Here is a 19,580-nt window from a genome sequence, read left to right as displayed (position 1 = left end):
ATCTCTGAATATGTGCCAGGCCCATCTTTCAATCCAGTGGAGTCTTAGAGGCTTCTGGGTTTTTCTTCTTGCACAGCTGCCCCGCCCAAGACAACCGAAAGCCAGGCTTGATGACCCTCACCACTAACCTACTGAGGGCCTGTTATGCATCAGGCTTTTGGAAGGCACTCCCGTGTGCCTTATCACTTTCATGTTCACCACAGTCCTATGAGGCAAGGGCTGGGAGACTCAGGCTGAGTAACCGGCCCCAGCGGACCAGCTAACACTTGGTAAAGCTGTGATCTGAACTACAGCAGACTGACACCAAGCTTCATAGCTCACAAAGCATTACTGCAGGGACCCCTCTTTTGGGTCCCCTCTGGGGGCTCTCTGAAACAGCGTCCTCCCAGGGGTGTCAGAAAGAGCAGGAAGCCACCTCTGGTGAGGCTCCTGCCCCCGCGCCAGGAAGTGGCAGGCAGTCAGAGACCCGTGGGCAGGCGAGGAGCAAAACGGGGCCCCGGTGAGCAGACCAGCACTCAGGAGGTTGCAGCCTGGGGCCCGAGCTCAGGGGCGGGGCCTCGGAACTAAGTCCCCTGGGGTCTCGGGCTGCATTCCTCCGAGGTCTGCAAAGGCCACCGCTTAAAGGCGCAGAGAAGCAGCTGGGAAGGAGAACAAAGCGGCCAGGCCCCCCTCGGAGGAAGGAAGGAGCGAGCCCCAGGAAACAGCTGATAGCGCTAAGCTCAGCTTGTTTTTTTCCTCTGCTCAACAGTTCTCCTGCCACGGCAAACAAAAGATGTACATTCTGATTCCCTCTTCTGTTTGGATTGTGCTGTCGAGTGGATCTCGTTTGTGATGAGCGAGGGGGGAGACACATCCGCGGGCGGTTTCTTGCTCCACTGGCCAGTTTGCTGGGCCGACGGCACCGGCCACGGCCGCCTGGAAACGCAGAGAGCTCCCTTCTCTGTGTTTCTCCCCACCTGGTCATCGAACCCAGCCTGGCCTGGCCACACCAGGGGCATGACACTGGTATGTCTTCTAATGACGGAATTTAAGGTTGCCAACTTTTCAGATTCAGTGGAAGCTGGAGATTTACTCCTGACCTTGAAGGACGTTCACGTACGTGCAGGTGCACACACACGCTTTTTTATGGGTGTGTAAAATTATTAAGATGTGAACTGCGCCCACTCAGCCCCACTGAAAGGCCCTGCCCTGTTCTCATCACCTCTGAGATCACAGTCACCACTGGGACTGCCCTGAGTGCAGAATCCACCCAGCCTGGGCCCTGCCTGCCACTCCGTCCAGGTGGCGCAGGGATACAAGTGACAGCAGCTACAAGTCAGCGGAAACCAGCGCCCAACATCAAGAGCAACCCAGAGGGGGTCTGCACAGGTTGCAGCGGATTGGCTCTGATCCTGAATCCCCCCTTAGGGTGTGGTATCTACCTTCCTCAAAGTCTGGACATCCGCAGGTGACGGGTGGCCCTGGTGGACCTAAGCAATCCACCCGCAATGACTGTGGTAGATGGACTTTTGCTGCGCCCAGCGTGGGAGGGGGCAGTAGGGAGGAGGACAGCCGCTGGGACCCGGAGCCTGTGAGGTCTGATGCTGGAGGCCCTGCAATGCTGGGTGGGTGTGCTTTGTTTTGCCTGACCAGGTGCTGACTGCGTGAGTCTGTCAAAGGGCACTCATAAAACCAAAAGCAAAACAAAATGAAGCAAAAGAAGAGAGAGAGAAAAAAAAAAAAGACAAACCACACACAAAAGCCTCCACTAAGAGTTCTGTTGCTGCCGACACGTGGGCGATCGCTAAAGCCCTGGCGATAGCAGTCTGGTCACAAGAACCGAAAGCAACCGCTTCCACGGCATGGAGATCAACATGCGGGGCCCTTTGTAACTGCAGGAGTTAAACTGAGCCGGAGAGGTCAGCCCGGTAGGCCCCTGCCCCATGCTGCTTGGCCCATTCTCTCCTCCCACCCCGCTCTGAGGAGGGAGTTCACATGCAGAAAATAAATGGCATAAAGGGCAGGCAATTAATTTTTTCAGCTGGAGGCTGCGATGGAATTTGGGTGCTTAGACTCTGGCGTGTGCCTGTAATTCCATTCTTCTGTCTGCGAAATGCCTCCACTCTTCAAGAAGGTGGTGCCCTTCAAAATTCCAGCATGACTTTTTCTGTCTTTGGGGCCAAGAGGTAAATTTAGCCCTGAAAATTATTTGGAATGTATCTCAAGCTACTCCATTGTCTCGTGCTTTTTCCACTACCCCAGCAGGCTATAGTGCTGTAAAGATGGAGGCCAATTCTTCATTCACTTCCTCTGGGAGGGAGGGAGCTAGCGATGTGTTCCCAGAGTACCGCCCACCCTTGCCTCCCAGCAGCCTTCAGTGTGGAGCAGCCCAGCCAGCCTCTGATGGGCAGAGACACAGGCAAAGAATAGAGAATTTGTTGAGAAAAGGGGAAGGGAAGCAGCTTAAGTAAGAACGGGCCAAGATGCACACTTAGTACATGGCAAATGGGGAGAGAGAAGGAGGGGACTCCAAAGGGAGAAAATGAATCCTGAAGGGGGCCTGGAGGGGTGAGAAAAAGCCGCTTCACCTGCTCCTATAGAGACAGTGCAACGCAGTGGGTCAAAGTGCAGACCTGGGTGTGAGTCTGGGGTGGGTGACCTTGAACAAGAGTTAACCTCTCTGTGGTTCAGTTTTCTACCCTGCAAAGTGAGGGATAAAATGGTCTCCATCTCCTGAGATTATCATGAAGCTAAATAAGAAATTCATGTAAATCACTTGAGAAAATACTTAGCACGTAATAGAAGCACTCGGTAAGGATTGTCCGTTGTTATTTCCGATTGTTCTCCCAGCGTGTCTCACCATCCTTTTCTCTGGACAACGCGTGTTCTCTACTTTCACCTCACAGCTTCTGCTGAGCAGCTGATGTTTATCCGGTGTCCTGATCAGTGATTTCAGTCTTTGAGGTCACCTCTGAAATTTGCTCGTGGGAAGCGTGACACACGCAGAGCAAGCTCACAATAGATGTCGTTGAGCAGAGCTCACGGATCCCCCGAGTCTGAAGTGTCTGAACTGCAGGTGGATGCTGTTTCTGGTCTTTCTCTGAGCCCCTCCCAACCCAGCAGAGGAGACCTCACCAGAGAGAGGCTGTGTGGCAGCGTGTAGCCCAACTGAGCGTTGAGGCCAGGGAAATACTACATACAGGGAAACCCTTAGCCCCTTCCCCACCTCGGCTCCCAGACCCAGGGTAAGCAGGCTGACACCTCTCGGGAGGGGCACTGGAGGATCTCCTCCGTAAGGACACTGAGCAGTCTAACAAAAAAGGTCGATGGAGACCCCCAGGTGAGGACCCCATTGAAACAGCCCAGCAGGGTCACCCTACAGTGACCCTGAAGCCCAGAAGCCCACCCACTGACCAGCTAGCCTCTCAGCTTTTTGGTGGTGCACTCATACGTGTGAACAAATAGTCAAAGCTCACTTGTCATTTCAAAAACTCTCTAAAATGAAAGACAATGCAAAAAAAAAAAATCCAGAAGAAAGAAACCTGTAGAAAACAGAAACAATGCAGAAAGTAGGAGAGACCATTTGGTAAAACTTACTTTACACCCTTTGAGATTTAAGAGAAGATAGTGTAACCAGGAAACAAGAACGCTCTAAAATAAGGAACTTTCAGAGAAAAACAACAAAGACTTTTGGAAATTAAAAAAAAACTAATATGTTTGCAGAACAACACACATATATCTCAAAAACATTATCTAAAAAAAAGAAGTCAGACACAAAAATGTACATAACATTCAATTCCATTCCTATGCAATCCAAGAACAGACAACACTCATCTATGGGGACAGCCACCCGAAGGTGGCCGCACGGGCAGAGGGGGGAGGACGGACTGGAGAGGGGCACAGGGGACGTCCGTGGATGAAAATAGGCTGGATCTTGTTGTGGTAGCACTTATACGGGCATACTCAATTATCAAATTTAATTTCCCTGAATAAGGTCTGTGTGCATTAATTTATGTTAATTACATGTTAATAAAAACATGTCATACCTGCAGAAATAAATAAGTCAGTAGAAAAATTCAGCCTCTAGATCTAGCCATCAATGTACAGGAAACACAGAGAACAAAGAAACAAGTTAAATGTACCACAGAGATGCAGTCAGCGAAACCCAACTGTGGCAAACGGTACAGTTTGGACAGTTTTTTTCCATTAACAGACAAAGGAAGGACATGTGTTCACAGAGATTTAAGAGACATATCCATCAATCACATTGTATGAAGCATATTTGAATCCAAATTTAAACAAACTTTAGAGAACACATTTATAGGACAATTGAGGAAAGTGTTAATATGTCCAGATATTTGATAACATTAAAGAATTATTGTTATTTTTAAGTGAGATGATGGTATTTGGTTTTTGTGCTTGGTTTCTGGATTTTTTGAAGCAACCTCATCTCTAAGGATTCATAGTGGAAGACAAACGATACAAGGTCTAGGATATTCTGGGGCCGTGGGAGTGGGCAGGGGCACAGAAGCAGCGTCCGTCACGTGTAATTTGGGTGGCCACGGATTCCAGTTTGCCTGGGACAGTCCCAGTTTACATCTGCTGATCCATTAGCCCATATCTTTTATGCATTTCCACATAAGCTCCCTACCCTGTTCCCCAACCCTCAGCACCTCCACCTTGCTCACATCACGTGACCAACTTAGGTGCAAAGAACGCTGGGAGGTGGAGTACTTAGCCTTCTGGCCTCTGTAGTAGAAGGATGTAAGGGAAAAAGGAGGCTGGGAATGGCCTTTTGCTGCCTGGGCTTACAAATGTTTCCCAGACCCGTGCACACCTCCCGCCAGTCTCTCCTCCTACCAGCGCATCCCACAGATCTTACATTCCAGAAACGCCAACTTTCTTAAAGTTCCCTGAACACCTCACATTTTTCCTGGCTTCATCTCTTGCCTATGCCCTTTAGTGACACATTATTCCCTCGTGATTTGGCTCAGGTGTCGCTCTTCAGTGAAGTACCTCCATGCTTCTTTACATTCATTCCCATCGTGGCATTTACTCGACTGGACTGAATTAACCTTTTGCCCTGTTTGTCTCTACCAGCCTGGAAGTTCCAAGCCTTATAGGTCTTGGCATCCCTACAACTCACCGCAGGGCACGGCTCCATAGTGAACGGAAGACTTCGAGTCTCCACCCTCACTGTTGTGCAGTCTCCACCCTCACTGTTGTGCATTTGACAAGCGTCTTGCTGGGCATGCACCGAGTGAGGCGGAAAGTACCTGGTCTGGATACAAAGGTGGGTTAAGTATAGCCCGGGCCTCAGAGGAGCTTGGGATAATACCCTTTCGTCTGGGCACATGCAAAACTAGACAAGACGCCAGGACAACAGATGTAAACTGGGGCCGTCCCAGGCAAACTGGACCTCGCTGCTCCTGTGAAAACAGCCGCGCTGCACCGATGTGCGGCCTGTCCCGCCCCAGTCACTTCTGGCATTTTCTTGCACAAGCCAATTGCTCCTCATTAGTGCTTGGGTGATTTAACTTTTTTTCTTGTTATCTATGTAAAAATTGTTAGAAATTTAATGTTGCTAAGATACATAAAATACACATAAGCAATTAGAAAAAATCACATACGGAATAGCTAAAACACTTTCCAACCTGTTTCATGTACTGAAATGCATGTTAATAGTCAACATGTGAACCCATCACATACATACATTTCTTCATGTCATCACTAACCTTTGGCCGGTTGTCTTGATTGACAGGCACTGTGGGTGTTTCCAACTTGTGACCATTATGAATGATGGAGCTCAGAACACCTTGAAGAAGATCCCTTGTTTTCTTCTGAGTCATTTCTTTCCGGTCCATACTCCACAGCTAAGGAACCTGGTTCAAGGACAGGAACCGTAGATGCGTCTGATTTTCTATTGCTCTAAATCTTACTGCTCTCCGGGAAGTGTGGTCACTTGACAGATTACATTTTTTTCCTCACAACTCTGTCATCATTTTCACGTACTAATGTAAACTTGTCATTTTAAGCTGTTCTTTGTTTGCATTTTTAATTTTTATGTACTGATTTGAGAGAGAGAGAGTAATATCAATTTGTTATTGTGCTGATGTGCCCTGACCAGGGATCAAACCTGCAACCTTGACCTAACGGAACAATGTTCTAACCAACTTAGCCACCTGGCCGGAGCTCTTTATCTGCATGTTTAATTGCTGTAGAAGTAACACATTATACTTTAACCAAAAGCAACTTAGTTTGGGGGAAAATGTATTATAATGTAAACATATACTTAATCATTACAAGGTATGTTGTAAGTATTCATTAAAAACTTGTTGAAGAAATGAAGGTGTTAAAATCACGCACAGTCACAAAAGAAGACAGACGCTGCATGGTTCCAGTATGTAAGGTCCCTAGAGTAGTCCAATTCATAGAGACAGAGAGTAGCGTGGTGGTTGCCAGGGACTAGGGAATTACTGGTTAGTGGGCACTAGAGTTTCAGTTTTGCAAGATGAAAAGGGTCCTGGAGATGCATTGCAAGTGTACACCACAAGTGGTGTAAGTGTACTTAACTCTCTTGAACTGTACATTTAAAAATGACTAGGCATGGGTTTGGATAGACAGTCAGCACCTTCTGTTACACTCGCTTTAATGTTTTTGCTTTGTTTTTTGTTTGGGGTTACAGGCTGGAGCCAATGGTTATGTGGCTCCTGAAATCCCGAGGGGAAAAGGGAGGTACTCCTCTCCTGTGGACTGGCTTGCAGTGGAATGCAGTATTTATGACATGGTTGCTGGAAGAACACCATTCAAAGATTATAAGGAAAAGTCAGCAAAGAGGATTTAAAGCAAAGAACTCTGAAAGAAGAAGTCAGATTCCAAGATGGTGACTTCACAGAGGACGCAAAAGATATTTGCAGACTCTTCTTGGCTAAGAAACCAGAGCAATGCTTAGGAAGCAGGTAAACTGCCATAAAACAGAGATGAACACTGATGCCAGCATTGTCCACAGGGATTTGGAGAATATTTTGCACTAATGACAAAGGCTTGGGGTCAAGTAGTTGTATTATTGTCCTATTATTATTTGCATAGTACGTGGCTAAGTATTTCTGATACTTTCAAACACTATGAGCACTTGATATAGAACAACCTCCAAGATATACTTGAAAGTGAAAAAGTGAGGTGCAAAACAGCAAACATAAAAAAGAAGAGCAAGAGTATATGACTTACATAGTTGCAAAGGCTATTTTGAGCAGCGTATACAAGGAATGCGCAGGATTGATTGCCTCTAATAAAGGGAAATTGGGGGCTGCTGACAGGAATGCCAATGAGGATTTTCACTATAGAATCCTATCATCTTTTGAATTTTGAACCACGTGGATAAATTATCTATTCAAAAATTAGCTCAAAGCTCAGTGGGTCGGGGTGCATATGAGAGGCAACCCATTGATGTTTCTCTCTAATGTCAATGTTTCTCTCCCTCTCTGTCTCCCTCCCTTCCCCTCTCTCTAAAAATAAATAAATAAAATCTAAAAAAAAATTAAAGCTCAAAATAAAATTAAAAACACCAGAACTGATAGCCAAAGCTCTGGACAATTCTTCCCCTATTAAATGTCTCTCTGAAACATCATCGACCAGTTAACAAATATTTAGTGAACACATATGATGTGTCCGGCTAAATTAACATAGTCAAAAGTAGTTTTGAGGAACATTAAGTTTTATTGCTTACGATAGAATAATAAGACCAAGATATTTTAGAAGAAAAAATAAGTAAATAAAACCTGCCCTATGAAAAGGCCCTTGGCAGAGGGTGACTGTGTTATGTAAGGACGGGAAATCCAAAGGCCCAGAGCCGCACACAAGAATCACATCCTAGCTCTGCTACGGTTCTGCTACGCACTCTACTGGTCCTTTTCCCTCCAGCGATCGAATGACTTTCTCTGAGTGTCAGTATCCTTGTATATAAAATGGGGGTCGGGGTGGTAATAACGGTTAATCTCCGTATCAATCTGACCAGGTCATAGTACTCTGATATTTGATCAAGCATTATTCTAGATGCTTCTGTGCAGGCATTTTTTAAAGATCAGATTAATATATAAATCAGTAGGCTTTCAATAAAGCAGATTATTCTTCATAATGTGGATGGGCCTCACCCAATCAGTTGAAGGCCTTAATTTAAAAAAGAAAAAAAGAAAGAAAGAAAGAAAAGACTGGCATCCTTTGGAGAAGAGAGAATTCTCCCAGAAAACCACCTTTGGACTTGAACTGCAACTCTTCCCTGCATGTCCAGCCTGAAAGCCTTACCTTAAAGAATTTGGACCTGATAAGCCCCCACAACTGCATGAACCAATTCCTTAAAATAAAACTCTCTCTCTCTCTCTCTTTCTCTCTCTCTCTCTCTCTCTCTCTCTCTCTCTCATATACACACTACTGTCAGGGAGGGGAAAAATGGATTTTCTCTGCCCTCTTGGTTCAAAAACGGAGGCCTGCAAATTAAACTGGCAAAAGACAGATTTTAATCCATGTACATTTATAGGAGTTCACAGAAAAATGTGACTAGGAGGTGGTGAGAATGGAGGCTTCATATGGGAAGAAGAGGGGGAAGGGCACTTACAGGCAAAGAAATGACTTCTTAGTGCTGGGGGAGGGCGGGAAGGGCACTATGGAAGAGCAATGCCCTTTGGGAACGATACATGGGCCCTTAGGAGAATAGACGGGAGACACAGTTTTGTGACAATACCTGTTTAAGTGTGGTGCTGACTTCTGTCACAGGTGATAAGAGTTGCTCTTCCCTGGTTCCAGAACTCCTGAGATCCCTGGGGAGAGGATTTGTGAGTTGCGTTCTTTTGGGAGGCTCTGCTTTCATGCAGATTTGCACCTGTTGACTCTCAAATGCCCTCACCTCAAAATAATTTTTATGCCACGGTGGTGCACTCTGGACCCCGTCAACATCCCGTTGGCTCTGTTTCTGTGGAGAATGCTGGCTGATACAGTGGGATATTTTGAGGTTTAGATATAATGTATGTAAAGTTAGATATAAGGTATGTCAGGAATCATTCAATGAATGATGGGAATTACAGGTTTCCCCCACTCTCTGAAAGTACAGCCGAATGGAGTCAAGCAAGGAAGGAAATACCATTAGTTTATGTGGAAGAATTTTTGAGCATTCCCAGAACCCCCAGAATAACCTATCAAGTCGTACCAAATACACTTATTTTCCAGTTTGATGCTAACATAACATCAGAGCCCTTGCGAGCTCTCTTAGGCTTTTCTGATAGGACACATCTTGCTAACAGATGCACAGAATAAATGGAGACAAAGCAGAGATGCTCACAGACACAGTTCAAAGCTCTGGCAGCTCGATGCTGAGATGCTGAGTGCAAGTCCTGGGGAAGGAGCTTGGGGGGGCTACTCGCTGTTTTGGGTGCACCTGCCTTTATAACGGCTGCTGCAAAACAAACACTGAACCCTATTTTGTCTTCCCGCATTTTTCATAAAAGCAAAAATCCTCTTTGGATTTCTTTCAGTTAGCAAAAACAAGTGCCAATATAGTGTAGGTCTTCCATAAAAATGAAGCGTTATAACACAAACTTTGGAAAAGCGGGGGTACTTGTATTATTGATTTGTCCTAAGGAATATATCAGATAAAAATATTTTGACCAAACTATGAGCTTGAACGTCCTAAATTATTTGGACCGAATCTTCAAAATCTAAAAATGTGTGCAAATATGAAAGTTACAGCTGTATAGTCATGTGAGTGACGGCTAACATTGCACCAGAACTGAGGCAGCCAAGTTACTCTGAATCTGCCAGGTCATTGCCAGTGGAGACTCTAGAACAATGTGGCCTTTGCTCAAAATGTTTAATATGGAGGCAAGCTTTTCATTTTTGACCTATTTTTTAAAATATATTTATTGATTATGCTATTATAGTTGTCCCATTTCCCGCCCCCCTCACTCCACTCCATCCTGCCCACCCTCTCCCTCCCACATTCCCCCCCTATAGTTCATGTCCATGGGTCATACTTATAAGTTCTTTGGCTTCTACATTTCCTACACTATTCTTACCCTCCCCCTGTCTATTTTCCACCTATCATCTATGCTACTTATTCTCTGTACCTTTGCCCTCCTCTCCCCCTCCCACTCCCCTATTGACAACCCTCTATGTGATCTCCATCTCTATGGTTCTATTCCTGTTCTAGTTGTTTGCCTAGTTTGCTCTTGTTTTTGTTTTAGGTGTGGTCGTTAATAACTGTGAGTTTGCTGTCATTTTTACTGTTCATATTTTTTATCTTCTTTTTCTTAGGTAAGTCCCTTTAACATTTCATATAATAAGGGCTTGGTGATGATGAACTCCTTTAACTTGACCTTATCTGAGAAGCACTTTATCTTCCCTTCCATTCTAAATGATAGCTTTGCTGGATACAGTAATCTTGGATGTAGGCCCTTGCCTTTCATGACTTGGAATACTTCTTGCCAGCCCCTTCTTGCCTGTAAGGTCTCTTTGGAGACATCAGCTGACAGTCTTATGGGAAGTTCTTTGTAGGTAACTGTCTCCTTTTCTCTTGCTGCTTCTAAGATTCTCTCCTTCTGCTTAATCTTAGGTAATATAATTATGATGTGCCTTGGTGTGTTCCTCCTTGGGTCCAGCTTCTTTGGGACTCTCTCAGCTTCCTGGACTTCCTGGGAGTCTACTTCCTCTGCCAGATGAGGGAAGTTCTCCTTCATTATTTGTTCAAATAAGTTTTCAATTTTTTGTTCTTCCTCTTCTCCTTCTGGCACCCCTATAATTCGGATGTTGGAACGTTTCAAGATGTCCTGGAGGTTCCTATGCATCTCCTCATTTTTCCAAATTCTTGTTTCTTCATTCTTTTCTGGTTGCATGTTTCTTTCTTCCTTCTGGTTCATACTGTTGATTTGAGTCCCAGTTTCCTTTTCATCACTATTGGTTCCCTGTACATTTTCCTTTGTTTCTCTTAGCATAGGCTTCATTTTTTCATCTGCGAGCGTGATGAAAAATTCAACCAATTCTGTGAGCATCTTGATAACCAGTGTTTTGAACTGTGCATCTGATAGGTTGGCTATCTCTTCCTCACTTAGTTGTATTTTTTCTGGAGCTTTGAAGTGTTCTGTCATTTGGGCCTTTTTTTTTTTTTTTTGGTCTTGGTGTGTCTGTTACTTTAAGGGGCGGAGCCTTAGGTGTTCCCGGGGCGGGGTAACGCTGGTCGCTGCGCTGTGACGCTGTATGTGGGGGAGGGGCCAAGAGGGAGCAATGGACCCCGCTCCACTCTCCACCGGATTTCAGTCACTCCCTCTGCTACCCACAATCAAATTGGGCCCTTCTGGTGCTGGTTCCCGAGTGGGTGGGCCTGTGCACACTCTAGGCCCCTGTGGGTCTCTCCAACAACCTCTCCTGTGAGGCTGGGAGTCTCTCCTGCTGCCGCCCCAACCCCCACGGGCGTTTTCAATCAGAGGTTTGAGGCTTTATTTCCCCGCGCTGGAGCCCTGGGTTGTGTGGTCTGTTTCGATCCCCGCCGTTCGCCCGGTTTATCTGTGTGCGAATGTGGGGCCCCGGGGTGCTACCCACTGCTCTGCCTGCCCCGCTCTCCGCCACTCCGAGTCCGGCCCTCTCGGTTTATCTGCGCAAATGTGGGGCCCCAGGGTCTGCTAGTGGTCAGACTGCCTGCCCTGTTCGTCCCACACTCCGCCAGTCTCGGTCCCGCCACGGCAACACGAGTCCTCTCCGCCCAGGCTGCCCGTCTCCGCCCCTCCTACCAGTCTGGATGAATGTTTATTTTTTATTTCCTTGGTGTCGGACTTCCTTGCCGTTCGATTTTTCTGTCAGTTCTGGTTGTGCGAGGAGGCGCAGTGTGTCTACCTATGCCGCCATCTTGGTTCATTTTTTACCTATTTTTAAACAGCGAAACAAATTCATTTGTAATAACTTTTGAAGCATGGCAGATAAGCAAACTAACAAGCGAGTGTTTTGAAATTAGACAGAACTTCACACTTACGTGACATAAAATGTGAAGCTGATTTCCCAGTACAGATTCCACCATGGCTGTACTGGTGCAGTCAGAGGAGACCACGTTGTAACAAGCAAATCCCAAAGTCTCCACGGCTGAAACCTAAGGGATTATTTCTCATTCACACAAAGTCCACTGCGGGCCCAGCGGCCCTCCAGGGTGTCTCCCTTTGGAGCAGTGACGCAGAGACCCCGGCTGCCTCTGTCTTACAGCATTATGGCAACTGGTGTCTTCCAGCTGCTGTGGCAAGAGAAGAGAGCCCAAGGAGCTTCGTCCTGCCTCAGCGGAGATCACACATCACTTCTGATGACCAGAACATTCCTGGGGCCCTATCTAAGGGCGAGGGGCTGGCTAGTGTGGTCTCCCAAGTGCCCCAGAAGGAGAGAACTAGAAGTGATGACCCCTGACCCTCTCTGCCACCCTGGCTCTTGAGTGTAGGAAGCAACAGAAGCCACCAACAGTGGCCAAGGCAGCAGGGGGAAGGGAACAGACCCTTCTATTTTATTTTCATTGTTTTAAAATTTATTTTTCAACTACAGGTGACGTACAGTATTATGTTAGTTTTGGGTGTACAACAAGGTGATTAGACATGTATGTAACTTACAAAGTGACCCCCCGATAAGGCAGGTAGCCCCCAGACACCATATGCAGGTGAACAAACTCTTCAGGTGATTCCAGGGGGAGCACCACCCACTGGGTGGGTGTGATTGAAAATCTATCTCAGTATTTTAGAAGCACACTTGGGGCCTCTAAAGTGAGACATTTGCAAAGTTCCTCAGGAAAATGCTCCCTAAAGCACTGGACCGTTGCCTGAAGCTGCTCCGTGAAGAAAACCTTTTTATAAAGCATACGCGTTGTGGCTGTCTGGAGGATAACTGTTTACAACATCGGAGAAGAGGCATGTAGAAACCAGCTGCTCAGGGAAAGGGAAAGCCTTCCAATGTTTTCATTTTAAATCTTCATAGTTTTGAAAAATTCATTCAAATAAGATAGCACCCGATTAATTTTGTGGGTGTTCGTCAGAGCAGAGCCAGGGCCTGGACAGCACATTACCGGGTGGAGAGGCCGAGTGCCCCTCCCCAGTGCACGGACGAGCATTTAAAGTAGGTCAGAGTAGAATCTAATGAACAAAATAAACTAACAAGCAAAACAGAAACAGACTCACAGACACAGAACAGACTGACAGCTGTCAGAGGGGAGGGGGTTGCAGGGTTAGGTGAAAAGGTGAAGGGATTAAGCATCATAGGTACAGACAACAGTGTGGTGATTACCCGAGGGAAGGGCGAGGGGAGGTAGAGGAGGGTTCCGTGGGGATAAATGCTGATGGAAGGAGACTTGGCTTGGGGGGGTGAACACACAATACAGTGTACAGATGATGCGTTATAGAATCGTACCCCTGAAACCTAAATAATTTTATTAACCACTGTCACCCCAATAACTTCAATGAAAAAGTAAAAATAAAATAAAACAAATTGAAAATCCCTCTCTGTCTGTAGACATCACTAAATAAGATCTCCTCCTTTGCCTTTATGGGTCTGTGAGTTCATTTTGCAGAGAAGCCAAAAGCTTTTCCGAGCATCTCCTAGGGGCTCCCGATAGGGTCAACTCTGGTATTTTCCAATAAAATAAAAGAACCGCTTCAGTGTTCTGCAGTTTTTATTCTGACCAGTCAATGCAGCCGAACAAGCGCAAATACCAGTGCCTGTGTCTGACTGAGCTGCTTCTCCCACACACAGTCTCAGGCTCATACCCACGGTTCTTGGCAGACCAGACCGCACAGTGTGGTCCGCCTGCATGGGCAGCCGGTATCACATCTTCACTGAACGGCATTGTAATCTCCACGTGGGGTTCAGTAACACAAGGGCCTCTGTTAATGCTCAGAAATATATTCTACTCCAGCCAGCAGGAGAAGTCTTCCTGCAGCTGCCAGTTTGGCTATTACGAAAGATGCTGCCTCCATCAATAGCCTCTCCTACTTGTCCAAGAGGGGATGGGCCAACAGAGCCCTCCACAGAGTCGCCATCGAGGGCAACATTCGGGAGTAAAATCACCTTCATGCTATTTCTAACTGCAGATCTGAGGTGAGAGCCACGAGCGCAAAAGAGCAAGGTGATCAGCTCTGTGGTGGCCTGGACAGAGTTAAAGAAACAGAGCTTAGAAAGCCTCGTCTTCTGTTGTTGGCATCAGCGACCACAGACATTGACTGGAAAAGGGCATTGTTAATGTAAACTTCCCAGGCCGAGAGAGACCAAGAAAGAGGCCAACAATTCCATCATTGCATCAACAGTTTATTAAGGGAACTTACACGGGAGGTGTGCCTTGGGCGGTGGCAAGATGCCACGGACACCCTCTGCACCAGGTGGCAGGTGATAAGGGGTTCTACAGCACAGGGCAGGGTGGATGGAGGACTGGGGTGACCCATCCAAATTAGGGGAAAATGCCTTACATGCTTGCCTGAGGCTGGGCAAAGGTCTGTCCACGGAACCAACAGGCCTGGGGCCAGGGTGGGGGGTCTGTCAGACTATTTCGGAGGGATTTCGGACGCAGTCCCCATTCCAGCCAGGATCCAGCAGGCAGGTCATGGAATAGTCTCTCCTCCACAGATGTAAGGCATGGGCCCTGCCTGCCAGCGGCTTCTAATTAGGGATGTGGAGGAAGGAAAGAAAGCCCTGAAAACGTCCAGAAATCCCTTGTCTTGTGTGACTAGTTTCAGAAGGGCTGCATTCAACCATCCTGACGAACAAGCCCGGGCCATCTGGGTTTATTCCAGTGAAAGCTGCTCAGACTGAGTTTAGGGCGACCTCTTGACCCCTGGGACAGTGTGACCTTCAGGGAGGTACAAGCTCCGACCTCAGGGCATCCAGGGAACTCATTCCACCCACTCCAACTCTCCTGCTCTCTTTGACACACCCAGGCCTGGAGTTCACTCCTAATCCACTTGGATGGAATTCCAGCTCTGCCCTTGTTCTGCCACATTTAAAGTCTACCTGAAACCCTCTCCCCAATCTGTCCGATACCTTAAATGGTGAATGTTGCTGTGTAAATTAAACCTCAATAAGCCTTCTTTAAAAATATATCCTTGAAGCTTCTGTTTATCTCAGGAACCCTCCCTCCGGGCCCTGACTCCCCACGCAGACACTGGGTGACAGGCTCTAAGAGAAGACAAGCCTGCATTTTCCTTTCTTTTAGTTGATGGCGACTTGGTGGCCTTCGGAAGAAAAGAGAAACCTTGTAGTGTCTCGGGATGCAGCTCCTCATCCCTGTCTTTTCAGCTGGGTGACAGTGGGGAGAGTCCCAGGAGCCTGGATGGCTTTTCTGGATGGGGCTCGGCCAGAACCACGGAACAACAGCCCAGGGAGTGGCTGGATATCACGTTTCCAACTGAGTTTCTCTTATTTTTAAAAAACATTTTCTTACAATTTTTTCTTTGAATGATTCACCTGTATTTTCTTGCTTTCTCAGAGGCACAGCTATTTATGAATGCAGAAGAGGTTCAGAGAGGTCAAAAATACAATTTAAAAACAGGCAGGGTTGATGCATTGAGAGGGAGCATCAGTGTTCTCTCCCTCTCATTCTCCCACCCTTTCTCCTTCCCTTCCCACCTCTCTAAAATAAATAAATAAAAGAAACAGACAGGGTTGCTTTGGTGGTAAAATGTGACAATGTAAATGAAGGGCCTAACGTTGTGTTAGCTGGGAGTAGGCTCTGTATTGTCACTGTTATTAGTAATGCCATTATCGTGTCATCTCACTGGGCTGGGTCTGCCTCGGTAATCACGTGACACCGCGCGGAGTCTCCAAGGGGATACGTGAGGGAAGTCCGTGATCCTTTTCCTGAAAGCTTTTTGATAACTTGAATGAAAAATGTAACAGGGAAGACCATGAATGTGATTAATTTTGATTAAAGCTGATTTATGGCAGAAATTTACTTCTTCCAAAAAGAAGACATTTCTTAGTCAGACCAACACATTTATTCCTATAAAAGGAAAAGGAAAAAATCATTGGAATCCAATGCCACAAAACAGCCCCGTTGATTTCATTTCCAAGATCAAGTGATAAAAAGACGGCGCCTTCTGTCTTGAACTCCCTCTCTCTTCTCTCTTCCTCTTCCTCTGATCATTCGCTGTGGGGAAAACCAGCAACAATGTTATAAGGCTGCCCTATGGAGAGGTTCACATGGTGAGGGATGGAGTCGTGCCAATAACTGCGTGAGGGAGCCGAGAAGGAGGTTCCTCCCCCCAACCCCATGCGAGCCTTCGGATGAGACCACAGCCCTGACCAACAGCTTTGCTGCAGCCTCACAAGGGACCTGAAGCCAGAGGCACCCACTGAAGCCATGCCTACATTCTTGACCCACAGAAACTGTGAGATAATTAATGCTTGTTGTTTTAAGCCACTGAATGTTGGGGCAATTTAATACATAGCAACAGGTAATTAATACAAGAGGTTTCACACTTGGGAACGTACATTTTTCCTTTATTCTGGGCAAATACTGGAATAACTTCTAGCAAAAGGAGAGGAGATTTGATCGTAAATAACCATAGTCTTGAGCAACAAACATATGCTCCTTCATGCTACTAAAAATTACTAATGGGTTTTTTTAAGTCTTTAAAGATTATTACAGCAGTTTGGGGAGGTAGGTGGGCTCCTAAAAAATCACGTCCTGTGAAGAATGAGGAGATGCAAGTGTGGTCTTTTAAAATGTGAGTGGTGGTCTTGTGGGAAGAGACACATTAGCTGCTTCTATGCGACCCTGAGAGCAGAGCAAGAGGCAAGGACCGGAAGCGGCAGGCAAGGAGGTTCTGGCCCCACTGATTTTTGTTGGTGTTTTGTGGAAACACCGAGAGTAGAAGTCATGTCAACTGCTAGACTCCTGAAAAATCACAAGTACATGTGAAAGCTGTCTGCAGATAATGAAAATGCTACTGTCTGTATATGATGGAATGGTGGGTGATTTTTGAAGTTATTATTTTTCTAAATTATTCTTTATGTCGTTATATGGTTTCAGTAATTAAAATGAAATTTGAGATGGGAAAAGAGTGCTCTGCCCTGTTAGAGTGTTTCCTCTTTTGGTTGTTACTGTGTGGCAGGCTGACTGTCTCCTTTCTTCCCAGAGAAAACGCTGATGATCCCAGGAAACGCCCTTCTTCAGAACCATCCACGTTCCCCACCTGGAAGCAAGCCTAGATGAACCACCTTATGTGCCAGGCCCTTGGCTGGTTTATGCCAAACGCTTCGATGACATTGAAGATTTCTCTGAGGTTTAGGGAGTTGAATTTGATGATGAAGATAAGAAGTTCTTCCAAAAGATCTGCAGCAGGTGCTGTCCCCATGGTGTGGCAGGAAGAGATTATAGAAACCGGACTGTTTGAAGAATTAAATGGCCCCAACAGGCCTGCAGGTTGCGGGGAGGGTCACTCATCCAAGTCTGGTGTGTGTTTGTTATTATAAGCTGTTCTCTCTGCCACACAGGCAGCAGGAGTCTCAGCTGACCTAGCCCTCCAATGTCCCTATTAACCTAAAAATAAAAAAAAGGCCTTTCAAAGTGAGAGGCAACAAGCATTTATTCAGATCCATAAGAGAACAGCTATTTGGGAAGCGCTGATTCTAGCAGGAAACCAAATAGTGTCCCAATTAGGAGACAAGGGCAAGGGGCATTCAAGAGAAAGGGAAGGGGAACAACCACATCCATAGAAGGAAGGCATTTCTACTGGTGCAAATGACAGCATGGTGAAGTTAATTCTAAATAACGTTTTTAATTTTCAGTCCAGCAGTCATAACAATGGCTTTCTCCTTATCTTCGCAAACAGTTTTTTGGAACATAATGTTGCCCTAGGTGCTGTCCGAAGCTTATTTTGCCCAGTTTTAACATTTCAAGATTTGAGACACAAGGTGTGCAAGGCCGTTGCTCTGGGACAGCAGCTCGGCCCCAGTGTAAAGTGGCTCCCTCTACATTGTTGCTGACGTCCCTACCACACAAAACCTGTTGTAGAGAGGACCCATCAAGCGGGAGGGGCATCTGAACCGTAAAGCAATTCAAAGGACAGGCAGGCTCATCACTCTCCTGCTCTCTCTTTTCTCCCGTCTTCCTCCCTTCCTTCCCTCCCTTCCTCCCTCTCTCCCTTTCTTCTTTTCATAAAGATCAGTAAAGTCTCAGTTTTCACTGAGGGCTGGGAAAGGAACACTCAGGTTTGTTTTGATGAACTAAAAGCATGAGCCCTCTACTCTCCTGTCCCTGAAAATTACACAAAGTACTAGGAAGAGAGAAGGGAACTTTGTGGCGTGCACAGAAAATGAGCGTTTGCAATTCTTAGTAAATAACCATTTTAGTTTTCCTTTGTTTATATCCGTCCTTCCCTTTATCTTCCAGCATGTCTTCTGCTTCTGTACTTAGAAAAAGGCGGTTGGCACTGGAAATAAATGTGCCTGATACTCTCCTCATTAAAAAAAAAGGAGTGGATTGTAATAGTTAGGCAATATTTCACATTACAAAATAATTTTTAATTTATGGAAGGTCTTTTCTCATATTTTTGAAATATTTTACCATTTTCATGTTGAAGTATTTTAAATGAAAATACATGTGATGTCTGTGAATTATTCTGTAAATTGAGTCCTTTAAGTAACACCTACAAATTGTTTATACTTATAATTCCATATTCTATTGGTTCCTAAACTCTGCTGAACTTTGGAATCACCCAGGGGTCTTTTAAAAATACTAATGTTTTAAAAAAACATTTAGGTTGTGGGTTAGATCCCCTGTCCGGTGTGTACAAGAAGCAACCGATCAATGTTTCTCTCATCTGCCATCTCTCTCTCTCTCATCCACACACATGCACACACAAATCAATAACGACAAATCCTCAGGTGAGGATTAAAAAGTTAAAATGAGCTTGTGAGGGGGGACCCCCCAAAAATGGAATTTACTTGTCAAAAGTAGTGTATTTATTCTTACATGTTTAAACTTCAGTCACCTTCAAAGTGCTCTCCGTGTGATGCAATACACCAATCAATCCACTGCTCAGAACAGTTTTTGAACTCGTGAATTTTGAAGCCTTTTAGTGCTTCTGCCATTTTTTGTTCCACCTCTTCCACATCAGCAAAGTATTACTCTTTGGGGACTTTTTTCATCTGGGAAAACAAAAATAAGTCGCTCAGGGCAAAATCCAGTAAATAGGGAGGGTGGGGCATGGGGGTCATGCTATTTTTGGTCAAAAACTGGTTTACACTCAGAGAGGTGTGGGCAGGTGCGCTTGTAAATCACCCATCATGAAATAGGCAAATGTGTTGAGTCCTCAAAAAAAAATCCACTGAAGCCAAATGCAGCCTCTCACAACTCCACCAGCTCGTACACTGATACAGATGGGTTCCTAGAACACTCGCCTAGCAGGGGAATTCTGTACTACAAGGGTCCTGCCCTCCAGAAAATAATTCCATTTGGGGGGGTCCACTCTCACATGTTTTTATATAAAAGTTTCATAAACATAATAAAACATTGGAGGAAACAAAGGGGTCTATGGGTATTATATTTAGACAAAGAAAAACCAGGGACAAGTCGCTTTTTTTTAAAGATATTTATTTAT

General features: G+C 45.7%; 1 protein-coding gene across 1 annotated transcript in view; it reads left to right on the top strand.

Annotated features, from left to right (window-relative positions):
* GRK7 (G protein-coupled receptor kinase 7) overlaps positions 1-17,451 on the top strand; it is a 32,764-nt gene extending 15,313 nt beyond the window's left edge. The window contains 5 exon segments of the mRNA XM_053929259.1: positions 6,665-6,803; positions 6,806-6,938; positions 17,115-17,140; positions 17,143-17,306; positions 17,308-17,451. Coding sequence (XP_053785234.1) covers positions 6,665-6,803; positions 6,806-6,938; positions 17,115-17,140; positions 17,143-17,306; positions 17,308-17,451 — 606 coding nt within the window.
* The last annotated feature ends 2,129 nt before the right edge of the window (positions 17,452-19,580 follow it).

Source organism: Desmodus rotundus, chromosome 8 (genome assembly GCF_022682495.2).
Source record: "Desmodus rotundus isolate HL8 chromosome 8, HLdesRot8A.1, whole genome shotgun sequence".
NCBI classification, from domain to species: domain Eukaryota; kingdom Metazoa; phylum Chordata; class Mammalia; order Chiroptera; family Phyllostomidae; genus Desmodus; species Desmodus rotundus.
The sequence above is the reverse complement of the archived record's forward strand: the minus strand, read 5'-3'. Positions and strand labels throughout refer to the sequence as shown.